Here is a 26151-nt window from a genome sequence, read left to right on the forward strand (position 1 = left end):
AGATGGATCTTCTCTAAAGTCCTGTGAGGAGTAAATCACAGTACAAGTGAGACTAAGAAGTTAAGGGGAAAGGGAAATCCACTCTCACTGATTTTGGAGCAGAGAAGCCAAGCATATGCTCAGATTGGAGAAGTATGAAGAAATAAAACAAAGGGTCAGAGCCTATCCTTTATTCTCTTGTTTCTTTCAGCCCACTCCCCATAAAGTGCTGATCTCCTGGAAGGAAACATCCACAGACAAAACAAGACGCTTTTAGCCAGCTTGAATGCATTGCCATCCACCCCTGACACAAAGGGACACTTCAGAAGCAGCCCAGTTCATGATGTCCTCAGATATCCAACAAGGCAGCCTTCAGGCAGCTGGGGAGCTTTTGCACTCAGGTGGTAGTTAGGAAAGAAAGGGCAGGAGCTACTCCATCATCTAACCCCGGGCAGCAGAAGGTCTGAAGGGGAAAAGCCTATCTGCAATCCCTTCATTTTCCCTCCTGCCTCAAGAATGCAATCCTGTGGCCAAAGCAGTGAGGTGGGAGAGTCGATGAGGCCTTGGCATATGCTGCAGCCAAGCCACAGGCAGCATTGCAGCAGGGTTAAGCTCTGCGCCTGGACAAGCGGCAGGAGAAAACTTCCCTTTCAAATCCCATTTCTCCAGTGCCTTCAAGCCTGCCTTCCAAGCATGCCTGCATCAGAGGAAGCTTTAGAGATCTCCCTCCTGCAAACCACCAACAAATCCCGAGGATGCTGCCAGCAGATGTTGCTCACATTACTCTCAGAAGCTGGTGAGGAGCTTCTGCAGGACCAAGGACAGGGAGGAATCCACATCACCCTCCACGGCCTTGTACCGAGCACACAGCTCCAGAAAACAAAGGGAAACAATAAATCTCAGCTCTCCCTTCTTTTCTTCAGCCTCCAACCCCAAAAGGTGAAGGGATTCAGCAGAACGCAGCATCAAATCTCATCATAAAACCCTCAGGCACCTCAAATTCCCTATTGGGCACTCCAGTCTCATTCATTCCTCATCATCATACCAGAAAATACACACTGAAAAATAAGGGTGGTAGTAACTTTTAAGGGGTTTCAGGGAACTTGCAGCTGAGTCCAGGCAAAATTTCCTATTCCCTCCTTCACTCAAACCACCCTCAATATAAAAAAAAAAAGTAAGTCAGGAAGCTGCAATGCTTTAACTGTTGTAATTTAACAGTGATACATTCTGAGCCTATATGTTAAGATCAGGATGAAGTTCTGTACAAACTCTGAGAAAGCAGAATCCCATCCACAACAGCTGTAGCAGAGGAGACCCCAAGCCAAATCCTGTTGATCCTAATTTACAAGGGAAGTTACAGCTGTTCTTAGCATACCCCAACTGCTCATCTTCAGATGCTGCTGCTGGAAGACACAAAGCACCAAGCACAAGCCATGAGTACCACTAAAGTCCTTCAGAAAACTCTTCCTCAGTCCTAGTGGATTCAGTAAAACGCACAACACTTGAGAATCCCAAGCAGACCTAGAGCTGACAATCTCCCACCTGAAGGAAAACAGAAAAATCAAGATGACTCCTCTGCTTTCCTCTCCCAAATCATGATGGTTAAAGATGATTTAACAGGCAGCCTTGTGCAGCACAAGACCACCAATCACACAAGTCCAACTGACAAAACATTTGCTAGCCCTATGAAAGCCTTATTGTTTATCACCCTGCCCTTAGTGGGATTATCTGTCTAAACAAAAAACCCCTGGATGCTTCTCAGATTGAGGATTTAGAAACTCACACCATGGGGAAAAGAAAAAAAAAAAAAAAGGCTTTTTAGTAATTCAGAACTCTTTGATGATGCACATGTGCTTGTCTGCAGAACAGATACTTGAGCAGCTCAAATCCCCACTGTTCTGGCAGACTGCTGATTTGAGATGGCCCAGGAATTTCACATTCCTGATCTTGGTGGTTTATGACAGATGCTTTATGCTCCATCTGGTTTTCATTCCACACAGACCCTTAAAGTATTCATCTTAATTTCTGGTTTCTGGAAATATATATATAGAGTATATATATCCCTATATCCTACTTGAAAGGGCACCTCAGCTCCCTAAGGCAAGGACTTCACATTTAAGTTGCAGCAGGTCTTGAGTTCCACTTGGCTCAGTATTTTTTCTGTTTTATCAGACTCCTTGTTGCTACTCAAAATAATTTCTTGTCCTCCTTCCACCTCAGATCCCCAGAAAATATAACATTGCTTCCACTCCCATCAGAGCCTGCCCTCCTAACCCCTCAAGCCTCCTGCAAACATTTTCATCCCAGCAGTTACAAAGCTCCTGGAGAAGCATCCAGCGCTCCAGGACTGTGCCAAGCCAGCATCCCATCCCATCCCACTCTTTCCAGCAGAGTGGCTATCGCTAACTGCAGAATGCATGGTGCTGGAGGAAGCATTCCTGGTCAACACAGCTGCATCCGTGTGGGAAGCAGCTACTTGGCAACCCCCCCAGACACATGGCATCTCCTTCAGCCAAGCAGCCAACACTCAGTTGCTGTGTTGCTCTGCTGGGGTGACCATCCTCACTGAAATGTAGGGGAGAACACACATCCACACCTTTGCCCACTTGCTCCCAAGCTGAAGCTGCTGTGGAAGGTGGTTTTGCATGAGAACACTTCCCTGCAATGTCTCATTGTGGTACAACAACCCCAAGGCCCTCAGCAGAAGGGCAGTGGGGAAGGCTGGGACACTGTGGATTGTGGTAAGGAGGATTTAACAGCAGGAAAATCTCTGAGAAGATTCTGAAATTCTCCATACCTACACTTTACATCTTTATTCTATGCAAACTCTCTGGGTTTGATACTGGAATATATTCACCAACTGCTTAACAAGCCAGAACCTTAACCCATTTTGATGCTGGGTTGAGACTCTGAAATCATGGTTTGCCCTCAAGCCTTTCCCCAGCCTATAAGAATGTCAGAAAGCAGACATCTGAAAGTGAAAAGGGAGAAAGCAACTCCTTAACCCAAACTGTTCTTTAACTAAAGGAAAACTGCAGGACCCAGGTCCGCAGTGTGCCACACTGCCTGTTCACGGACTGCTGCCACAACATTCTTGTAGAGAAGCTCCAGGAGCTATTGCAGGTATCAAAGAACACATTCAGCACAGGCTGTAAACAGGAGATGGCATCACAGAAACCCCAAGGCAGGCCAAGGCTGTCACAAACATCGGCCAACGTACCGTCAGTGAAGTCCAACGCATACACTGGAAACCTTCGTGCAATGTCATCAGAAATCCCCTTGCCAACATTGAGGAACTCATGCAGCTGAAGAAAGGAAGGAAGTGCTGTGTCAGTTTAAAGGCTCACGTATTGTTAAAGAGATTAAGCTCCTTATTCAACCCTGAGAGGAGCAGAACTTTGAATAGGGTATTCAAACCATGTTTTGTAATGATCATAAAAACAAACTCTTGGCACTTCCATTTCTATCTCTGATGTGTTGTAAAACAAAACCCCCCAGCCCGCCCTGTTTTCCTCCTTCCCTTACCTCCCCCCCATTCAGATGTGCATCTCTGCTTTGCAGGTGAGGGACCTGCTGAAAGCACCCTGGCCAGCAGCAGGATTAGACCTTGGATATGCTGAAGTTAAACACCAGCTCAGAGATGTTCCATCCCTGTAGACATCTTCCTTTATGTACCACCACAGAGAAACTCTTCCCCTAAATCCACATAAAGCCTCCAAAAGAGGATCCCTACCACATGCTCCCTATCTCAGCATTACACTGGGAAAGACCTTAGAGCTACATTTCAATATTTGAGGGGGACCTGCAGGAAGGCTGGGGAGGGACTGCTCAGAAGGGCCTCTGGTGATAGGTTCAATGGTTTGAAACTGGAGCAGGGGAGATTTAGGTTGGACATCAGGAGAAAGTTCTTTACTGTGAGAGTGGTGAAATTACTGGAAGGGGCTGCAGAGGGATGTGGTCGAGGCCCTGTTCCTGGAGACATTCAGGATCAGACTTGACATGGCCCTAGGCAGCCTGATCTAGTTGGAGGTGTCCCTGCTGACTGCAGGGGGGGGTGGACAGGATGACCTTTGAAGGTCCCTTCCAACCTGATGCAATCTGTGAAGCTCTGATGTGCTAAGGGAACTAAGGCTCTCTACACCTCAAACTGCACTAAGAGGAAACAAGCTGAATCACTTCAGATCACCAAGCCCTAACTCCTGCCCATTAAAAGACAGCAAGATTGTTGTGAAATGGTTCCAAAACCCAAATGTTTCCCTCTTATTTCTGGCTTAGGGCAAGATGCAGTATGAATGTTTCTATGGTCTGATGCTCACCACAGGCAAGGAGGAGCTTCTCAGAAAAAGTGTGACAGCTGCTATTGACTTACAGCCTCTCAATTCTCACAAATACATCCTTCACAAAGCACATGGAAAGCCTCAGAATAGGCAACACTTGCAAATGAAGCACCTGTCAGACTTTTTTCCTGTTATACTCAATTCACAGCACACCTCCTACTCTGAAAATCAAATGCACCTTTGCAGAGTGCTAATTACCCCAGCCATCACAGCTGAAAGTTCAGAAGTTTGCTGCAGAGCTAGACACAAGACTTATAACCTCTGCAGGGGAATGTGGCAGGGGAAACAAAACCAGAGATTGAGAATTTATACCAAGAAATCATCTCAAATCAGCATGGACATCTTCCTCTGGCTGGTTTATGTGGAAACAGATGAAAACAACCACTTTAGAAAGGACTTGACACTACAGTGCTGGTTTAACTGACAGCACCTAATAACTGCCTCTTCCCATGGGACTCACCTGCTTTGCAGTGTGTGGAAAATGACAGCCCTAAGTGAAACATGACAAAGAATCCTCTCCTTTAGAGGGAAATACAGTGGCTATGGCAAACACCAGGGCTTGGGGGTGCAAAAAGGTGTCTCAGAGAACTGACTCCATCAACAGCTGACACCTCATATTCATAGAATCACAGAATCATTATCTTGGAGAAAATCTTCAAGATCATCCAGTCCAACCATTAACCCAGCACTGCCAGGTCACCACTAAACCATGGCCCTCAGCACCACATCTACACAGTTTTAATCTACTCCAGGGACAGGAACTCCACCACTGCCCTGGGCAGCATGGTCCAGACAACAGCCCCCCATTCAGTGGAGAAATCTTTCCTCATGTCCCACCTGAACCTCCCCTGGTGCAACCTGAAGCCCCTTTCAGCTACTTCAGGCAATTCTGTTGAATTTTGCCAACACACCTGCACTGCTTTAGGACACTTTCAACTCTCTAACCTGAACAATTAGGATGAGAAGACAGCAGACTCCAGCACAACATCTGCTTTTGAAGCATTTGTGAAAAAGCTACGAGTTAAACCATGTTTGGAGGCATTTCTGCACACCAGAGCCATATGCACTTGAAAAGCAATCTAATTTTCCCACCCCCTAGAAACACATTCCTGAAGGCAGGAGTCAGCCAGAGAATCACAATAGCTTAATGACTAATGTGTTTACTCCTCTGGCTGCACTGAATACAGGGAAAGTGATGCTCAGGGTATCTCATCTTCCGGGGAAGGAGCTACAGGCTTGCTGCTGGCTGGGGCAGGGAGGGAAGAGGCACTCATATGCAATACCTACTCGTAGGCAGTGGTGAGTGTGCAGAAGAGAAAAGCTCTGATTAACTCTTTTGTCCCACAAGGCACATTGAGGCAAATTGGAGAGAAGAGAAAGCCAGTGGGTTGTGTTTAGACCCTTGACTCACTCATCTCTATTTCTTGTGTTGGTGCAAGTCCAGGCCACAGGGATTCATAGAACAGTTTGGCTTAGAAACGATCTTGAAGATCATCTAGTTCCAACCCCCAAGCTATGGGCATGGACAATTTCCAGACCTCATCCAGTCTGGCTTTGAGCACCTCCAGGGAGGTGGCATCCACCACCTCCCTGGGCATCCTGTCCCAGTGTCTCACCACTCTCACAGGAAAGAGTTTCTTTCTCATCTCCAGTCCAAACCTGCCCTCCTCAAGCTTCAGTTCTCTCCAAGTACTTTGCCATGAACCACCGAGTCAGAGGCTACACTGACACTGAGTTACACAGGGAAACAGAAAATACCTGCTCCAGCAACACAACCCTTGCTCAGTCCTCCCCTGAAGTACTGGGGGCCTCAGGACTATGTTACAGAGCTGGGACACAGTCTCCTCTACGCTGATGCTGAGCTGACAAAGCCCAACCCTTTCCACAAATCCTCCTAAGCAAAGTGACACAAAATCACAGCCATCAAACTTCACAACTGGTAGGGGCTCCTCCACAAGCAAGAGGACTTCAGGCTGACTTCAGTGTCTCTGTAGCCTTGCCCAAGGAATCTTCGGAGAGGAGCTGAAGCAAACTGCAGCAGGCACAGCATGGTGTGCAACTGTCATGTGTCACATCCCCTGCAGCATTTCAGCACAGATAAAGAACACATGCAAAACCCCACAACTTGAGGCTCATTTCTATCCCATCACAGCACCACCAAGGGAAGAAGGAAGCAGATTTTTATGCCACAAAGAGACTTCACCCTCCTGGTCCCTTGTGAAGGCTCCCTTACAATAATATAGTGGCTCTGGATTTGAGTATTTATTTCACTGGGGGTGGTTCACAGGTTGAAATTACATCCCTGGTCTCATATGAAACACTTCCCTTCTACAAGGCTGTTATACAGGGCAGGCAGAGGGGGAGGAGATGCTGCTGGAGGTGGCTTTCATAGGAACTGAGCAATGCAGACTATGATCTACTTTACCCAAGCTACATGACTACAACCGCTCCTAACACACCACTCTAAACAGGTTTGAAGAGGGCTTCAGGACTTGTTCTGACAACTTAAGAGCAGGTATGGGGTCTAGGAAAGTTCAAAGCACTAGCTATAAGCAAGGGGATTCTGCAGGAAAAACATGAGCTTTGCTCATTTCCAGATGTGCAGATCAAACCCCCTGAAGTATAACCTAGGAAAAAAGTGCTAAGTTCAGCAGCTTCTGCACTGTAGGCAGCCCAGAGCTTTCAGGTTATCTGTAATGCAGGGGCAGGAGCAGTGAGCTGGAGATGACAGAGGTTGTTTTTCAGGTATGCTGTCTGGATGAAGAACGAATTTCTGAACGGAAGAGCAAAGTGATGACCAATACACAGGAAATTCCAGAACAGAAAGCTGAGTTACAGCATTTCCCTAGCACTTAAAAGTACAAAGCAAGTTACATTTTGCAGAGCTGCAGATCAAACAGCAAGAAGTCAGGCCAAATACTGACAGGCAGCTTTTTACCATGCAGGAATGGCCAAGAAGCCTTTTGGCTGCAGGAAAGACAAGCAGCAGCTTCTTTCAGAGACTTCTGATATAAAGTACCTTAGACTGACAATGCACAGTGATCCATTAATCCCACCACTGACTAAGCATCTGGAATCAAATACCATTTCAACCCCTTACTGCTCTGCATCCCTTCAGCACCTGCCCCTTTTAAGTGTGTTTTTTGGGTTTTTTCAGAGGTACAGCAGGAGCTGAGGAAGGTGGACATCCACAGAGCAGCTCTTTGTAGAAGCCCGAGTACTGAGAGCCTGCTGGAAGGCAGTAGCACGAGTGCTTCACCTCACCTTCACAGGGAGGCTGGACTACACAGTCTCCAGAGCTCCATTCCAATTCCTACCATTTTGGGTCAGCCCTACCCCCAGGCTTTTGCATTTCTGCATTTGGAGCCCACCAAAGCAGGGTGATGGCTAACACTGCCCAGCCTTACCTTGAGTGGCTTCGGACCGTGCGACTTGTGCCCATCACTCATCCCCGAGGGTCTCTGATTCACCACCGTCAACAAGTGGCGTTGGTGGACCAAGGCTTCCTTGAACTCCTCTTCAGTTTTGGTTTCCAGAAGTTTCTGCCGAAAGGTTATGTCTGAAAACATCGTGGCAAAGGTCCTGCCCACTTCTGTGGCAGTTTTGGTACTTTTCTGAGTGGAAAACAAACAAAGAAACATCAACTGTTGTAAAACTACTTTCTTTCACTTCTGAAAGGCAAAAATCATTGATCTGCCCCATTAGGCATCATCTGAAGAACATACTGCCTGGTTCCAGGACCCCAGAGACACTCAGTGGAGAAGGACACAGGTGGAAGCTGTTGCATATAAGTAGCAGCAACCATAGCAGGGTCCTGTGAAGCCATCTCTACACATGTCCTGACCAGAAACTGATCAGTCTAACCTGATCAGCTTCCCAGGACTAGATCCAAAGCTGAATCACATTGAGCACACATTCTATCCTTGGTCTCCATTCAACAGTAAACAGAGTCTCTGCTATCCTACAGCACCTCAGCATTACTGCTAGTGGTGTGGAAAGAGACTGTAGTCAAGGTTCCTGCAGGTAGAAGTGTCCTGACATCTCTTCTGGAAGACTGAGATTACTGTGCACATCTGCTTCATGGGCTCTTCCTGTTTTCCAGGCATTAAAACTCAACGTGGGTGGCCCCTCCAGGGCAGTTCTGGCAGCACCAAGGGAGATTTAGAGCTCTCAGCTAAGTAACTACTGGCACAGAGGGAAGCTTAGGAAGAAGCTGCTGAACACATGCACACAAGCAGGAATCTAACCTCACTAAGTGCTTGGAAGGGACAAGGGACATGCAAACATCAAAAAGGAACAAGTGCTAATTTGCAGGCCCTAATGTTTCTGTGAGCCACAAGCCTGATCTCTGAGAGTCCAGCTTCAACAGTATCCAAGTCTGCTTTCCTATTGCTCCATACATCCTGGAAATGAGATACAAAGGCAACAGTAAAGGACACTGGGCTGCCCATCCCTGCACAAACCCACCGCAGCTCTGAGAACCCTGATCTGCTCAACTGCTGGTACCACTTCAGTCAGGGCAGGTAAGATACTTGTCAAAGCAAAGTTATGTAGAACCAAGAGCTCCTTTTGATGCAAAGTTTTAACCTAGTTGCCTTAGCTATACTCAATGTTCATGTGACAACTGTTAGAGACACCCAAACAACCACCCTCCTTTGGAGAGCCTCCAAGCTCCTTGTGTTACTGTGAAAAGTAGTAGCGAGCATATGTGATTGATCTGAATTAATTTTCATGATTCATAACAAAGCAGATGAACAATTTCTTCAAGAACACAACCAAACAATTCAGTGTTGCTTGACACAGAGGCATGGGCATGTGGGTGGCACTGCACTAGTCCCAGAGCCATCGCTAAGTCTATACACTTGCACCAGCAACTCACACTGCCCTGTCTCCACCTCCCCTCCATCACAGGGAATGTCCTTTCAGACACTTGCTAGGGCAGGTTCAATTTCAGCTTCTAGAGAAAAGTCTGGATAGGGCAACCTGATCAAGGTAGAAATGTCCCTGCTCAGGGGGGTTGGACAAGATAACCTTCGATGGCCCCTTCCAACCTGATGCATTCTGTGATGCTGTGCGAGATTAAAGTGAAGATCATTTGCTGTGGGAGCTGCATTTGCAGTTTGTAAGCTTGGTCCTTTCAGACTGAGCCAGCCTGGATTTACTGTCACAGGGGAGGCTTCTCTGTCCACCTCAAAGCAGCATGGGCACTTGGGCTGGACACTGCGAGGGGTTACTTGATGCTACCCATTTCTTCTCTGTCTCTTGGCTTTCCCGGAGAGAGATGACCATTTTAGAAGAAGAGAATTCCAGGCTTTCCCCATCCTCCATATTAGAGAAAGCCAAAGATCTGGATTCCTCAGCACAACAGATGCCCATTTTCTGGGCTTCTTCCCTCCGTCAGCCCCCCCGCAAAGCTCATTTAATCTGTTACTGTCAGCAGGTTAATTATTTTAACTGCTGTACCAGAAATGCGTACTTGGAGCTGGGTGGATAAAGCCATTTCAAATAAAAAGCATGTTGGCAACTACAGCTCTGCTTGGCCTCCACTCCCTTTCCTCAATTTGCTGCTGTCCACTGGAAGTGCAGAGGCTGAGGAGAGCAGCAGATGCGGAGCCATTCACCCAGCGCTGGCCAGAGAGAAGCCAATGGCCACACAAGGAGCAAGAGATCACTGCAGCCCTGCACAGCCTCCCCTGCTTGCCTGCTGCTTTTCTAAAGGAACATCAATATGTTTTCAAGCCTGCTGGGTTTGAGTCCTATGCCAGAAGCATTGAACTGCTCAGTTGGGAAAGATCTGCCAGGAATCCTGGGAAATAAGGAAACACCAGGATTTCCATTTAAACAAGGGTGGTGGTGGTGGTGGAGACAGAACAGACTGCAAGGTCCCAAGGTCACCCAGATAGCATTGAAGAGGAGGAAACTGAATCAGGATACAGTCTGTTCCAAAGAAGGTCCCCAACCTCTCCAGCACCTCCCCGAAGCACAGACCTAGTAGCCCCAAGGTGTAAAGAGTCAGTTTAAGTGTGAAAAGGTCTTGAGCTTTGAACTGCTCAGCCATTAGCTAGAAGAACATGCCATGCTGATCCAGCCAGTGCTTTCTAGGAAGACAGGATGGGGATCCCCAATTGACCTTGATGCCCCCCATGATAGTGCAGTTAATGTGCACTGCCATGCAATTTGTTGGCCTTGTCTAACCAAAGAATCTGTAAGTACACTTGAGTGAGCTTTAACCTTTGAGTAGCTTTGAGTGCCAGAGGCTACAAAAACATCCCAGAGGGCCTCAGGACTGTCTGACCTTAAGTGCACCCCAGCTCCCACAGAGTCTCACCCATACTGCAACAGAGCTCAAACTACATCTTCCTCTTGGTTACATCAATCCACCTACAACTGTTGCAACCACATCTGCAGCATAACTGTCAGGCTCACCAAGGGAGTTGGCTGGGAAGCAACACAGACCTTGGCAGTGGAGTATCAGCTGCAGACTTGCAAGAAGCCTCCGTGAGCATGGCTTTAAGCAGGAACAGCATTTCTTACCCCAAAGACTAGCAGCTAAACTGGTAAAGCTGGAGGGAGTGCTGCAGCTCTAGCAATAACTCTATGAGGACTGTGGAGATGCTTGATCTGCTGTGCTTGCATCCCAGTCAGGCTGGAGGCCATTCTCCAGTATGAGATGAGGACACAGCTGACTAATCCACCCCTCACAGACCTCACAGCTGCTGAGAAGATCCAGAGCCTTCTCACTTCTCCTCGTGTTAAAAACAATAATGATGTCATTCCCCCTTGAAGGAGACCAAGGGAAAAACAATCTTGGGAGAACCCTCTGAAGCAAGCGAGGATGCAACACTCACCATTTTAGGAGGAGCCAGGACTAGTATGACAAATCTCACTTCACAGGAGTTTTCACCCCAGTTCTGAGGCCTCTCCAGGCGGCTGATGCAAACGTGGCGTCGCTGAAGGGACTTTATAGTGCAACTGTCAGGGAAGATGGCATCGTTACACAGGGCACCCCCTCTCCTGGTGCACAAGCTTCATAAACACACATTGCAACTGAGAAACACAAAACTCTTGCTGGCTGGTTGCAAAAGGGTCACTTCTGAAGCGTGAAACAGGGACTTGGGGTTACTGTTAGCCCACTTGTGCTCTCTCTTCCCTGTAGAGTGTGGACCCTTCCCAGCTTTATGGGAGTTAAGGGTCAGGATTTCAAGGTGCAGTCTTCCTGCTCCCTCACCTGCTTTCTAACAGCCAAGAAATCAAAAGACAGAATGCAGCATACCTAGTACAGAAATACCTACAAAACTCACTCTCATTACAAACATACCACCTCCATCACTGGAGAGGAGTTCATGCTCCACTTCATTCCACCTGACCTCCCAAAGTGCTTTTGGAAACACGAGGGCCAGATGCCAAAGTAACATATTTCCACTTCTTTGGCCTCAGGCAGGTTTCTCTGAATGGTTTTCCCTATCTGCTCTCTGCTGTTATTTTCCCCCTTTCTAGCACAGAAACCAAGCTGACCTCCTCACTCCAGATCTACCAAGGCTGTAGCAGGCAGGATTGCTGCTCTGAGGGAAACCCTTGGCTGCAATCCAGCCTGCCCTGCTGGGCATGTGATGGCTGTTTGACTCCCACAACAGACTACCAACAAATTGTTTGAAATAAACACAGGGATCATCTTTGGAAGCCATGAAAGACCAGGTCTGTGTCCACCTCAGGATGCTTAAACAGAACTGTCATTCAAGTAACCACTTTTCTTGCTGGGAAACTAAAAAAAGCAGCAAATTGGCTTGGTGCAGTGGCAGGAGGAGGTTAACAGGCTCTCTTGTTCCCATTAAAGCCACCTACTACTTCTCAGCTCTTCTGAAAAGCACCGGTGAAATATCTACACAGAGTTTGCCAATGACACTGAAAGAGGTCTGGAAAGGTCTTTTCCTACCTCAGAGTGATTTTTTTTCCCTCTTTTTCTTTTCTCTGGTTCAAAGTACTTTGACTGCTTGTTCCCTTTCATTCATCTGGCATCTAGTTCATCTAGTACATCTAGTGATAGGCTTCACCACCTTCAACTTCTCGTCCATCCTTCCAGCCCGTTTTTTTCCTTTGCATGTGCATTCTCACACCCTGAAAGTTGTTCCAGCAACAGCTCCTGAGGAACTCTGGCTGGAGATGTACTAGCCAAGAGCACATGAGATTTTTCTATTTAGTTCTTAATAGCTTTCATACAAAAAAATCTCACCACCAAGTATTTTCTCACTGAGTTTGACTTCCTTGATCACAGATTGGAAGCAGCCTACTTAGACAAATTAATCTGACAAAAGGCACTTGTCTGAGAGCAATCAAACAGCTTAATTAAAATGATATAGGTCATGAGGAAGATGACAGTATTGCATTTATTTCCCACTCCACTCCACCCCAGCCCCTTGGCATTTTTCTACTTTAATCAGCTTGGGAAGAGAGGAAGATCAAGGCAGGTTCTAAGGTTAGGAATAAATCTCTTCTAAAGTAATTGCAAGTAGAATGCAAGCCATCTTCTCAGCTAAACCCATAGTTTTGGATCTGCAGCAAGCCTTGGCCTTCCCTTCCAAGGGGTCACAGACAATACTGCTTTCCAGAGGCAAGACAAAGCCCTCAGTGGCAACCCTGTTGTGGATGGACAACATCCAAGTCTCCTTGAGTTACCACTCAACAAGCCAGTGGGGAAGATACACGAACTCTGGGCTTCAGACTAACAGAATAACCTTCAAGTGATCCACCACCTTCAGTCCTCACACCTTCATCCACCTGAACCAGTAACCAACAGGGAATGGTTAATACAAAACTGATCCTTCTTTCATCATTTTCATACCTCAGATACTGCCCTCACCAGTCAGAGTGCTCTAAAAAGAAAGCTGTCTGGGCATTCTGAACATCACTTTGACTCCAGAGATGGCCAGAAGCAGGTATCAGGTACACACTGCTCACAGAGCCTTACTAACTCTTCCTCAGACATCATCCCTTCCCTGTCATGTCTACCAGACAGTACCTAACCTAGCAAGAAACTCCTGAAGCACCAAGTATGGTCAGAGAAGACTTATTGCAGGGCAAGAACTGGGCACACCAGCACACACCACCGTGCCTGAAGTGGGGCAGGACACTGAGGTATACACATGAACATCAGTTTGTATGTGTTGGGGAGGTCCAAGTCACCACCCATCTCTCAACAGCACCTGCTTGGCTTTTTCCATTCCAGTTGAGTTAATTCAAGAAATGAAACCCCACCAAAACAAACAAAAAAAAACCCCAACAACCAAGATTTCAACTTACTCCTACCCAAGGCAAGGAAGCCCACACACAAGAGCCCTGCTTCCCTAGCTCCATATCTGATGTCACCTTGAAGCAGCCTCTTGGAACCAGTCTATTCTCTAATGCAATAGTTCAACACACTTCAGGATCTTCTGCAGCCATCTTTCTTCCTGAAGAGACAGGGTTATGATTCAGCTCACCTCCAGGGTCATGCTTTCCAGAGATGACAGTCCTGCCAACAGTGCCAGTCCACACAGCTACAGCTTCATCTCAGGAGCTTCTTGGGTATGGTGGGGACCACTTGGCTCTCAAAGGCTGCTCTTTGTTATTGGATCATGGTTAACACACAAGCTAATTTTCCTGCCAGCCGTGCCAAAACCCTTCTGTTTCTCTATGTCAGGAGAACGTTGCTTCCTTCCCTTGAGGGACTGGGACTCGGACTCCATCACTGCTTGGGGCAGCCCGGTCCAGGCCTTCACAACCCTTTTGGGGAAGAAATTGTTCCTAATGCCCAACCTAAACCTCCCATGGGGCAACTTGAGGCTGTTTCCTCCCATCCTATCACTTGTTTCTTGAGAGAAGAAACCAACTCCCACCTGGCTCCAAACCCCTTTCAAGGAATTGTAGGGAGCCAAAGGTCTCCCCCCGAGCCTCCTTTTCTCCAGGCTGAACACCACCAATTCCCTCAGCTGCTCTTCACAAGTCTTGTGCTCTAGACCCTTCACCAGCTTTGTTGCCCTTCTTTAACATACTGTAGCAGCTCAGTGTCCTTCTTACAGGAAAAATTAAAACAACACAAATGGTGTTTCAGTATTTTTAGCACAAGTCCAAGCAACTCTTTCTAGCTCCTCGAGGTTTTCTTTACATTTCAGCCATTGCTTAGCTGACTCAAATCCTATTCCCTGGTGTAGCACTCACAGCTCCCACTTTTGTTTCAATTCTAGAACTCAGAAAGAAGTCTAATACAACCCAAAACCACAGTCCCTGGACTTGTGCAAATAATTGTAAAGGATGCACAAAAAGATGCCCAAGTTATGCAAGTCCGCAGGTAAAGCTCAGCATAGTTTAAGCCAAGGAGAGAGTCACTTTGGAAATGAAACAACTTTTTCCAAGTAGCACTCAAGTAAGTTCCTACCAAAAGAAAAAAAAAAAATAATTGAAGGGTAAATAGCCAAAGCTCCTAAAAAACCTGAGAACCAGCAAGACATTTTCAGCTGACTCTAAATCAACCCTGGTTTGGCCAGAGCCTCCAAGTTCCCTTTTGGTTTGGGTTTGAGCTAAATTTCATTCTCCTTTGGTTTGGCCAGAAAGCTGAAAAATCTGTTTTCACCCAGTATTAGTCAGAGAAGGAAACGCTGGGCTATGATTTAATGAGATGCCAGGTTGTGTTCTCAGCAATTTTATCTTGATCCTCCAATAATTGAGCTCATAAAAAGGGCAAATAAATCCTAGCACACATTCCTGCTCCGCCGTCCTCCCCTCCGCGGGCTGTGTGTATCCAGCGGCGGTGAACGTGGCCCTGGGACGGTGAGAACTGGCAGCGCTCCCCCGGCACACCGAGGCACACATGCTCCAGGTCTGCCCCACGCCCAAGATCTTATCCCACCAACAACACGTTTCTCAACCAAATCATAAAAAGGGTCAAACTATGGAGCCCCAAGAGAAACAGGAACCCTCTTTAAACAGGGCAAGACAGGAAGTTAATTCAGAAACAAATTATCCCCTACAGTAAGAAAAAGTGCCCAGCAGAGGTAATAAGCTAGCCAGCCTTTTCCTGTCCCAATGCAGAACAACAATGACACTTCTTGTTCTCATCCACTGGCCAATAAATCTTCCTCTGCAGAGCAGCTCCAGGCACAAGCTTTCAGAAACCAGAATGTGCAGGCAAGGAATGAAGCTGTGACCAGCAAGGCCAGCTCACCCGCAGCTTGGCACAAGGCTGCTCCCCCAACAAAAGCACTCCAAGCTGGAAATGATTTTGACTGGTAAATGCACTTTGCTGGGCTCCAGGAAGACTCATCCTCCCTGGCACTTAATCTCTCTAGGGGTAAGCATTTCCTACAAGCCAATGCATAAGGAGACATCCTCTTCTTGCAATTGTGCTGCAGGCACTGCAATGAGTTATCCTGCTCTTCAACATCTCCCCTTTGGAACCCAAACTCCCAGTGAAAGGTGTGCACTTGAGAACTGCTCTTCATAACAGCACCTGCAAGAGCTTCAGCTCTCCAGCATAACCAGGGACAGACCAACAGGGCTGCCTACAGGCACTTCAGTTCCTTGAACACAAAGAGCACTTGAGAGATGATGGTTGTGGTTCTTGTTTATGAGGCTCCAAATCTTGCAAATATTATTCTTTAGAGGAATGCTTATTTTCAACAGTTGAACTCCCATTTCCCATAGCTCTTTGAAGGAAAGGGCTCTCTTCTGAGGAACTGGAGCATCCCTAACTGAAATCTATTCAACAGATAAATCAGAAGCAATGTGGCTTTTCTATAGACCCCCAAACCTCTGAGTCTGGGTAATATTCCTTCAAGAGGATTCTAACAAGTGGAAGACGCTTTGCAATGTTTTTGTTGCGAGAGCCATTAGCAATGTACCACCCACCCAGCAGTTACACATCTCAGGAGTCACTACTCTTAACTTTCACTGTCTGAAGAGCAGTCTTGCTTGATATCCAGAATAACCTCCTAACACCTGCTTCTGAAAGGCCACCTGGGCTTTTCAGAGTTCAGTCACTGCAGCAGCACTGTAGCAGAGTAAGCAATTCCACACCAACACTGAGCACACAGACCACTAAGCCACCCTCTGCTTGCAGAGAAGCTTTTTCTCTCCTCTTTGCCATTGGAACAGCTCTAGCAAATCAGTTGAATGCACTAAATGCAAGTCTTTCAACTCATGTGCCTCACCAAGGCAGCCAAAGGAAATGGTTCTACAACTACTCAGTCCAGACCAAGACACAGCTTTTGTGGTTTAAGGGTTCAGCTGCGGAAGAAAGCATTATCTGCCTCTCTCCGGAATGCTCTGGGAGCATTTGTTCAAGAATCCACGCAGCTGGGATTTCTCTGAGGAGGACATCAAGGAGAGACATCCACCAGCAGTCAACAGTTACTTCAACATCCTTAGCACTCCAAGGGACCAGAAAAATAATAAATAAAAGAGCATTTGCATCTCCATTTGTCAGACTGAAAAAAGCAATTGGGTGTGATAGGGCTTGGATCATGAAGACACTCACAAGGGGCTTCCTTGGGCTTTCTGAGCTACAAAACTGTGCAACACCAAACAAAACTACTCCCACAAGGGCTTCTTCTCCCTCTTCCTGATCTAGGCATGCAAGGCATCCAGTTTCATCCCTCCAGGCTCTGGATTATGGTAGGTCTAGGTGGTTCATGTGGAACTGGGCACTATCCTGGCAGTACATCTACCTGCTGCACTCAGATACCAAAGCACCTCCCTAAGCTCCTATTAACAGCATAGCTTCCTTATGCTAAATAACTGAACAAATCTGAGCACAGTTCAGCACTCCCCTTTCTGGGCTAGGTCTGGCTATCCCTCATTCCCTGTTCTCCAATGAAACAATCAGCCATTAGCTTCACAGTGAAGCAGCAGGAGACCTCTAAGCCAGTTTGTGCCTTGCTGTTTTGGAAAATGCTATGCATAGGTGAAAGAAAGAGTTATGTCTGTGGCTTCTAACATATGAGATTGTGTTCTTGACTGATGAAACTGATCTGTAACTCTGAAGATTTGCCTTCTGGTTAGAAATTCATCACAAACACCTAGCAACCCTCATCCTTCCAGAGCTGAAGGCTGCTGGTTAGTGGGGCATGCAGTACTGTGCTACTCTCAGCTACACAGAATCCTAATGAGGGAGTTCCAAGGTTTCCAGAAGCTTATTGCACCCTGGTAGGGATTCAGCAAGATCAGGTTTTAGTCATCTTTGACAGAAAAAGCCCCAAAGCCTAGTGTGAATCAGAAACCAGTTGTTTTCCTGGACTTCAGTGGAACATTCAAACCTTGAAAGATTCAATTCCTCAGTGGTTTGTGCTGTCACATGGCTGTAGCCCAGCTCCATATGGTACCATCTGACCTTGCTGGCAGTTCAGTAGACCTGGAGCTGTCAATACCAATTCCAGGAGAAGCAAAAGAGCTATTTCACTCTAGGCTCTCCCCACTGCTCTTCCCACTGAAGATAAGTCAGATGAGAAAGAGGAGAAAGGGAACCAGACTTTTGTGACCAAGAGGAATGTTCTTCTGCAGCCAGGCTCTGCACAACTCAGGGAAATCCTACACAAGCTTTTTCTTCCTGGCTCTAAGATTCTGGCTTTAGCTTTAATACTTCCCCTCAAAATCAATGCAGAAGCAACACTACCAAAACCATGTCTCTGAGCTGCTCTTCCTCATTAATATAACCCTGTCATCAAACTCCAGCTTCTCCCATCCATTAGGAACTGAAAAAACTGAAAGTGCACAAACCCAGCAGTGCTAACTTCAAATTTAGCGAAGACTATAGACTAAATGGAAGGATAAAGAGCAGCAGATACCTTAAAGGTTCTTCCCACTCATATGGAAAATTTTTCATCAACAAATTCCTTTTACTTCAGAATTTTGGAAGCTGTTTTGCAATTTGGCTTCAAGAAAAATGTGAGGTCTAAAAATATGGTTCACAATCTGTTGCACAATAGCTACAGCAGAAATACAGGGCAATAATTAGATAATTACAGTTAATAACTCATCACTGCTTTCCCACCACTTTCTTCTCCCTCTTCAGAGTAACAATAGGAAGAAACAAGGAAAGTTTTGCACAAGACACCTTCAGGCTGTAAGCTTATTTTTCCACTCATGTCTTGTCATGGAAGCTAGCATTACTCACAGGGAGGCATTTAAAGCTTTGGCACACTTTCTACGGAGAGGCTCAACCTGCCCTTTGCAGTTTCATGCACATAATCACAGGACTGGTATCATGACTTCCACAAGTGCTTTGTTACATCAACACTCTTCACAGCCCTCCATGGAGCCATGTCACATGCCACAGGAGAAGCTTCCACCCTCAACCCTTCCTCAAGGAGGCTGTACATATCTTTATGGCTGCCATGCTACCTATGGCATGAAAAGGGGAGAAAACTGCTCCAAAGCCCTCTTGATCAGTGCAGAAAGATCATTTTACTGCATGGACTCATGGTCTGGGTGGAAGCTGCTCTGTACATGCCAGGCTCAAGAGCAGAGCTGGCAGCAGCACAGGTAGCACAGGCATCCTCCAGCTCACTTATTTCAGAGCAGAGCCCTGACATGCACAGAGTCCCCATCTTTCTCTTTCACGAGAGATCAGAAACAAGGGTGAGGGGTTTTTGTTATTTGTTGGTGTTTCTTTGGGTCTTGTTTTTAAAAGCTCATCTATTTCCAAGGCAGAATACTCTAGACTATTTTCCAGCCATAATCAGAGGGTAGGAGCAGAACTGCTGGTAGAAAGCAAGCTATTGTGACAGTTGTCCTAGCAAACTGGCTGTGAAGGCTAAAATGTGGGTGCACCCCCAAGCCTTTAGGCACCTATCCAGCATATCCTAGTGATGTCTTTGGGAATTAACCTATTTCTTGACAACTAGACTTAGAGACTGTATATGCATAAAGCAAGAGACAGAAGTCAAATCCCATTGCTTTGGCCAGCTCAGTGACTCAGGATCTGGCCTTCTGTGAAGGGACAGTTTGGCTCACCCTACGTGCTTGAATGGAGACAGTAATTTCAAAACCCAGTTTTGGTCAAGTGGAAGCTGGGGTGAAATCAGCATGCCTCATAAATCTCAGATGGTAGAGCCCTTACTGTCTTAAGGGTCTGCCTCAATGTTTAACCATGTTGACAATTAGTCAGCCTCTGAATTGATTGTCAGAAACTAATTAGTGTCTGAATAGTGTTGGTATTTCTGACTTCAGTTTTCAGTTACAAAGTTTAGATGTTTTCATCAAAGGCCCTAAGAAATCCTTTGCTCCAAGTTCCCAGACTTTGGCAGGCAAAACAGTCCTAGAACAAGTTTGTCTGTCCCTTTCAGAAGCTCCTCTCATTAACATTTCTCAGTAATTGGTATTATTTTCTGACTTTTAAGATTCTTTTTTCAACATTCTTAGCTTGTTAGCACCAGATTTCAACAGCATCCAAGAGCTTCATGTCCTGTCATCTGGGCCCAGGCTACTGCTTGTCATTTTGCAAAGAGAAGCATCTCACTGCTGAGACCAGGATGGATGGAGACAGCATCACCATCTTGACTTACAAGCATACAGTCTGAAGAGCTGCAGGAGAAGTTACAAGTTCTGGCAGTTTTGGATTCTGCTAATCTAACCCCAGGTACTTACATGATACAGAGCCAGGACTGCTGATACTGCACCCCTGTGACTGTTGCTGTGACCCCTTGAATTGTATCTGATAAGAGGTGAACTAGGAAAAGAAAAGAGGGAAACATTAGAGGCTGTCCATGTTTGGTTTACAACTGCAAATGACATTTCCTTTCAAATGGAAGCTGAGTACTAACTGCACACATACTTATTTATCTGCACAGTGAAGTGATGCAAGGGTGGGGAGATGACAACAGAGAAAGATGGAAACATTTCTTCTGGTGCTTTGGAATTCTGTCCTTTAACTATTCACAGCTTGGAAAGGCAACTACTTCCTCCTCCCAACATCAACCTACTGCAGTATTAGGTTATTAGCTCAGCACTATTCAGCACACACAGAGGACTGGAAGAGGCAGCATCTTCCCAATCCCTTGCCCTCTCTTCCCCTTCTTCCTCATTAAACGTTCTCACAGTATTTTATGGCACTGCTGCATTTGTCTTTCTTGGCAGAAAGCCTACATTAAAGAGATTATAAATGCAAAGCTCTAAGACAGGTAGCAAGAAGTAACCAAAGCATGACCATGCTTACTACATGCTCAGGACTTGACATATCTGTTAAACAAATTCACTCAGGCTGTGACAGTTACATTTGAGGTGCGAGGTGCATGTTTGTATATTCATTCCTGTTGGCTCTGAAACATCATGGGTGCCTACAGAGAAACAATGCTTAGTTAAGCTTCTTGACATCTTGGGCTGAAAAGTAGTGGTTTAGACTATGCTACAACATTTGCTGATAACTTAAGGTGGCAAATGAGCAGACAGCATTGGCTAGGGCTGTCCAGTGGAGTTTCTGAAGGAAAACAAAGTGCCTCTGATCCATTCCAGTGGGCTGGGAGCAGCACAAAGGCTCAGCCCTCCCCAGTTAATTGCTCATTCAAAGCAGGCAAAATTCCCCAGCCTGTGTGAATTCAGATGGAGAACCACAAGGCAGAAGAGCCACTTTTGAGGGGACATTGGCAAGTGTCTCTTCAGCGAAGAGCATCAGAGACTTGTCTGTGGACAAGCACACCTAATGGGTCCAAAGAGACAAAAGACTCCAGTGCTGCAGACTTCTCACCCCAGAGAGCACCACCATGTGCCATTTTAATGAAACAGGGGCAAGACTCCACCAAAACAAAACCCCTGGAGATGTGAGACCCTTCAGTCTGAGTGACATGGAAAAACAAACCCCAGTACCACATGGCACATGCAGGTCGGGGCACCACACAGCAGTGCTCAACACACCACCAATGGGAAGGACAACAACAGGAACCCTCAGGCAAAAGGAAATCAAGAGCTGGTTACCATTCCCCTCCCGTGGGGTCCCTGAATCTGTGAATAAAGTGCTCATGATTTTCTCAAAGTTGCAGCTTGGCTCTGTGTTCTCAGGATCTTCAGCGAAGTGTTTCAGCATCTCCCGAAGAACATCATCCAAGGAGGTGGCCGTTTCATCAAGGATGATGCTGGCTCTGGCCAGGAACCCATCCAGGTCTCGGTGGGCTCTGACTTCCTCCTCAAAATTCTTTAACTTCAGGTACTGCATTAAGAAGAGGTCAGTGTTAGCTGGATGCACTACCTAACAGCAGAGGCTTGGGATCTGTCACATTCACATGCAGGTTTGCTGAGGTTACTTCCACTCAACCAATCCTAGAATCACTTTGACCACTCAGATCCCACGGCAGAAAAGGAATTTCATGCTCTGATGGTTTCCATTTGCCCATAGCTGAATGTCTAGGCACAGTTTATACCCTGACAGAAAACGGAACTAAAAAAATTTAGGGATTTTGTTCAGGATAAAGCACATACATTTGCCTGAAAGCAAAAATGCTTAAGGTAGCATTTAACAGCCTCTCTAGGTTTAAATAATTCAAGACCTTTGCAAAAATGTGGGAAAAGTTATCTGGAAGAAATAGATTGAGCTGAGCAGCATGAACAATTACCAGCATGCACCTCAGAGTCACCTAACCTAGTTCTCAAACTTGGAACCGTCTCTGGCCAGGGTTCCCAGTTAGGGGGGGTCTGTAGTGGGAGATAAGGAATGCCAGCCAGCTCATCACCTCTTTTTTGACTCTTCTTAAGTATTCTATTGTTCCCATTCCCAAGGAAGTTTTCTTCCTTTGTCCATAACATTTAGAATCAAAGTATGACAGGGGGAAGATGCTGTCACAGAGGCTGATACTGTCTCAGCTGTTTGATGGTTCCCTCTGCCATCCCAGACTTGTTGGCCTTGAGATGTTCTGTTACAGAGCCTCAACTCCTCTTTGTATTTATCAGCTGAGAAGTTCTTCCACTGGACAATCAAACTTCAAATGAGTTGTTCCCATTTCAGTCTCCATGGAAATCCACACACAGAGTCAGTGCTCACAGTACAGGCCAAGGAGGACAGTCCTGTCCTCTCCTTCAAGAGCTTAAGGCTGAGGGAGGAAATGGGAACTGCACTTTGTTGCATGAACCTTCTTTTGACAGGAAACCAGCCAGGCTGAACTGGTCAAAATAGATTTAAATCTTCAGTTCCCCCTGAACTCAGCAAGAGGCAAGCTCTGAATTGTCTTTACAAATCTGACTTCCAGCTGCCTCCACAACCAAGACCTTGGCACATTCTCCCTTGAGCTGCAGGACTACCCCAGCACCTGACTCAGATCCTCTCCTCTCATATGCCCTCTCTACCTTTTCCATTTATAGCCTAGACACAGGGAAAATGCTAACATCTCACTAATTACTGTAATTATCACAGCAACTATCAAGTTGTCAGTACACATCCATTGCAATTAGCACTGTTTTACTTTGCATCAATCACTCCTTACACAGCTTCCATGAGAGGGAGGCTTTCTCTGAAGGATTTCAGCTCCCCACCCTCAAGGCTTTGTTACCATCTGGCTCTTAGGAGACAGTGACACAGCTATGTTACAACCCCACCTAAAAGAGATCATAACTGCAAGCTGACAAGTCAGTGTCAAATGATCACTGTATGAAAGCAGGTTCAAACACCTACCACCATCTGCAACACCAGTGACCAGCAGCCACCTCCCAAAGCTGACTTAGGTCAGGCTGTCTGGTGTGCAGAGTCCAACCTAGGATGTAGGTTCAGTCAGCAAAGAGGCCGAATGACCTAGACAGGATTTAAAAAGGTGGATGGCAGAGGAGGTACCCATGAAGGTAATGAGGAAGGTTAACAGCATCAGAAGGGCTGGGGAGCTTTCCAAAAAAAAAAAAAAAAAAAAAAAAAAAAAAGCATCAGCGGCTTCATGTCACCAACTTCGCCCACACATAAGAAGCCACCAGAAGCAGAACAGTGGAAGAAAGTTGAAGGATAGCTGAGGGACAGGAGAGATGAATCAAAGGCATTCAGAAGAAGGCTGTTATCTGCCCACATCATCTCAATCACCACTGAGCCTCCAGCGAGCTGTGCTTGACAGCAACATTTTCTCATGGCAGGACAGCACTGTCAGCAGCTTACTGCAAGGACTCAGCTCCAGCTCTGCCACAGGCTTCAGGCAATGCCTTGGGTAAACAATTTTCCATGCCTCAATCCTGTTTTATTCCACAGCTCCTGGTCCTATTATAGGAAATAGGGGTGATGCTCATCCTTATCATCACTCCCATAACACTGAGGAAGATATGCACATTAAACATCATGAGGCAGCCTGCTACCATAAAAGGATATAAACATATGACTCCCAGGGACAAACTAGGATCAAGTGATTAGAAGCACTGGTACAGGGACACCTCTGAGATAGCTCAAAGAGCTGCTCCAGTCAGGACACCCAGTGACTTCAGGACAGATGGATTGCTCCTTCCCAAAGTACTTTTAGCCAGATAGTCAGACCACATCAGGATACCTGATGCTGGAGACTGTAGGAAAACTGAGACAGCTACCCAAACACCATTTTACTAACCCTGAATGTCCTTGATTGCAAAGCTGCACACTGCACCATGGCAAGAACACAGGCTGCTGAGCCAAGGAAGGGGGAATGTTTGGAACCAGCCTCCCTCGACTTCAGGCAGGTGTCTTGGCCAAAGTTGCACACTCCATTTGGGAAAAAAATCTGCTCTCAACACTAATCAAGACGGCCCAAAATGCAAGTTCTCTGCTGTGTGGCTGCTCTGGAGACCACCTCCATTTAAAGACACTGTAAGAAGCTGATGGGATGGTCCATCTAAAAAGCATGTTGTCTTATGCTATCGTCACTTGGGACAATTCCCTCAGAAACACATCATGACTAAATAGCTCAAAATGTGTCAAGGAGCTTCTCCTCATTTATGTCTACCAGTGCCATGCCAGAGGCCAACTTGCCTGAGACACAGATTGCCCTTCAAACACTCCTGAAGGGACACAAGAACCACAGGCTACCACTAGAAATGGGGACAACCTAGCACTGAAACATCTCCAGACAAAAAAAAAAAAAAACCCCAAACACCTTCTGACCTGAGCACTTCTCTGCTAGGGATGCCCTTCCCAGACAGTTGGAGCCATCAACTCTCTGACTCAAGTCCCAGTTTCCTTTGTATCTGAAGTGCAAAATTTCCACTTGTCTTCCCTGGAGGCAAGAACTGGCACAAATACTTTTCTCAAACCCTGCTAGGTCACTGATATGTGTTGCACAACAGCACACCAAAACTATGGGCCAACAAAGCAGCAGCTCCACAGCTCTGGAAAGGAAGAATAAAATAGAAGAGACACTTGTGTTTGCAGCTTCCAGCTATTTATCAGAGGCAGATCCTACACTGGGCTTCAAATTTGCACCTGAAGTGATTAAATTCTAACTTAGGTTACTTTCAGTCAAGTGTGTATGACTTGGAGAACTTTGTCACTTGTACTGGACAAGACAAATTGACACAGACATTTCCATCCCTGAGCACAGAAATAGCTTATTGTACCTTCCATGACTTTGTATCAGCCGACATTTGATTCTTTTCTTTTTTTTTTTGGTGGTGATGGGTTTCCTTTAGGGTTTTGGCCTTTTTTTTTTTTTTGGTGACTTGCTTTTTTCCAGTTTATTTCTTGGGTTTTTGTGTTTATTTTTCTCAACATGGGGGGAAGATTTCTTCTTCTAAAGCTATTACACATTTTCCTTCCCTACTAATTCAACCTGCTGAAGTAGCTTCTCAGGATTTGAGCTGTCTTAGAGGCCTAAAGCAAAACAGAGCTAAAGAACTCTCTAAGAATGCCTAGGAAGCCCCAAGGCTTTGGTACACACAGGTTTAAGAACCCAAATTATGACCTGCAGTATGTGACTGACTAAGATCAGTGGTGCTATAAGCCTTCAGGCAGCAAACTAGCCCCTCTAACCAGCAGGTGAAGCAAGAATTAAGACAATTTATGTCTCACAGCCTCACAGACCAAGACTGGTATGAACTATCAGCCCATTTCCTCTCTGCATTCTTTCTGTGTACCTCCACAGTTGGAAGTTTGCACAACTACAGCACAGGAGGGAGGAGGTTTTGTGTTTTCGTCTTATCGCTATTGAGTTACTGTCTCAAAAGCAAGTGTAAACTGAGAGTTCTTTCCTGATCATCCTCCTAGACCATGTGTTTCCAGGGAATTCCCTCCTGCTGAACCTCGTGAAGGCATATCTGATTAGCTGGAATAAACAGGAAACCAAATCACAGCAATGTCTATTGGGTGTTTCTGCTTTCAACTCCAGAGGAGCTCAGCAGCCTTAATCTCTGTCGTGTACACTTGGACCCCGTTGCAGGCAGCTGCAGAAGAGAAAGTGATGGATTAATATGTCAACAGACTGCCTGGGACAAAAAGAAGTGGAACAATCAGAATTTCACAGAAATTGTTTGGAGAACAAGCAGCATGTAGTATTTTAGGTTTAAAGACAGATGAATTCAAACGAGGAGGCATTAATATGTCTTCTGTTTAGGCCAGGAAAAAAACCCCAAACACCTCCCCCAGGCCCACAGAGTGTTTCCGGATCCTTTTCTCTGCTTTCTAAACGATGAAAAAAAAAAAAAATTATCAGAGCATCCCAACTTACCTTCCTTGATGTGTGCAGTAACACGCAGCCAGCGCTTTCATTTTCAGCTGCAAAGGGGATTAAAAAAAACACAACAACAAAATCAGTTTTACTATTGTACCTGAGAGAGAGGCAAGAGGAACCAAGCAGAAGGCTCAGCACAAGGTGACCTATCAGTCCCTTGGCAAGAGGAAGATCTCTAGGGAGAAGCAGAGATTCAATTTTTACAACATTTCCCA

The 26151-nt window shown here is 46.1% G+C and overlaps 1 protein-coding gene across 1 annotated transcript in view; it reads right to left on the reverse strand.

Annotated features, from left to right (window-relative positions):
* The window catches only part of SLC4A11 (solute carrier family 4 member 11), an 83823-nt gene that overhangs the window by 24575 nt on the left and 33097 nt on the right, over positions 1–26151 (reverse strand). The window contains exons 4-10 of the mRNA XM_054391680.1: positions 25934–25980; positions 21255–21486; positions 20558–20620; positions 19932–20013; positions 11165–11288; positions 7724–7930; positions 3200–3284 (exon numbers count right to left, since the gene is read on the reverse strand). Of these exons, the coding sequence (XP_054247655.1) occupies positions 3200–3284; positions 7724–7930; positions 11165–11288; positions 19932–20013; positions 20558–20620; positions 21255–21486; positions 25934–25980 (840 nt within the window). The remainder of the gene's footprint in view (positions 1–3199; positions 3285–7723; positions 7931–11164; positions 11289–19931; positions 20014–20557; positions 20621–21254; positions 21487–25933; positions 25981–26151) is intronic.

This window comes from Indicator indicator, chromosome 23 (assembly GCF_027791375.1).
Source record: "Indicator indicator isolate 239-I01 chromosome 23, UM_Iind_1.1, whole genome shotgun sequence".
Classification (NCBI taxonomy): Eukaryota; Metazoa; Chordata; class Aves; order Piciformes; family Indicatoridae; genus Indicator; species Indicator indicator.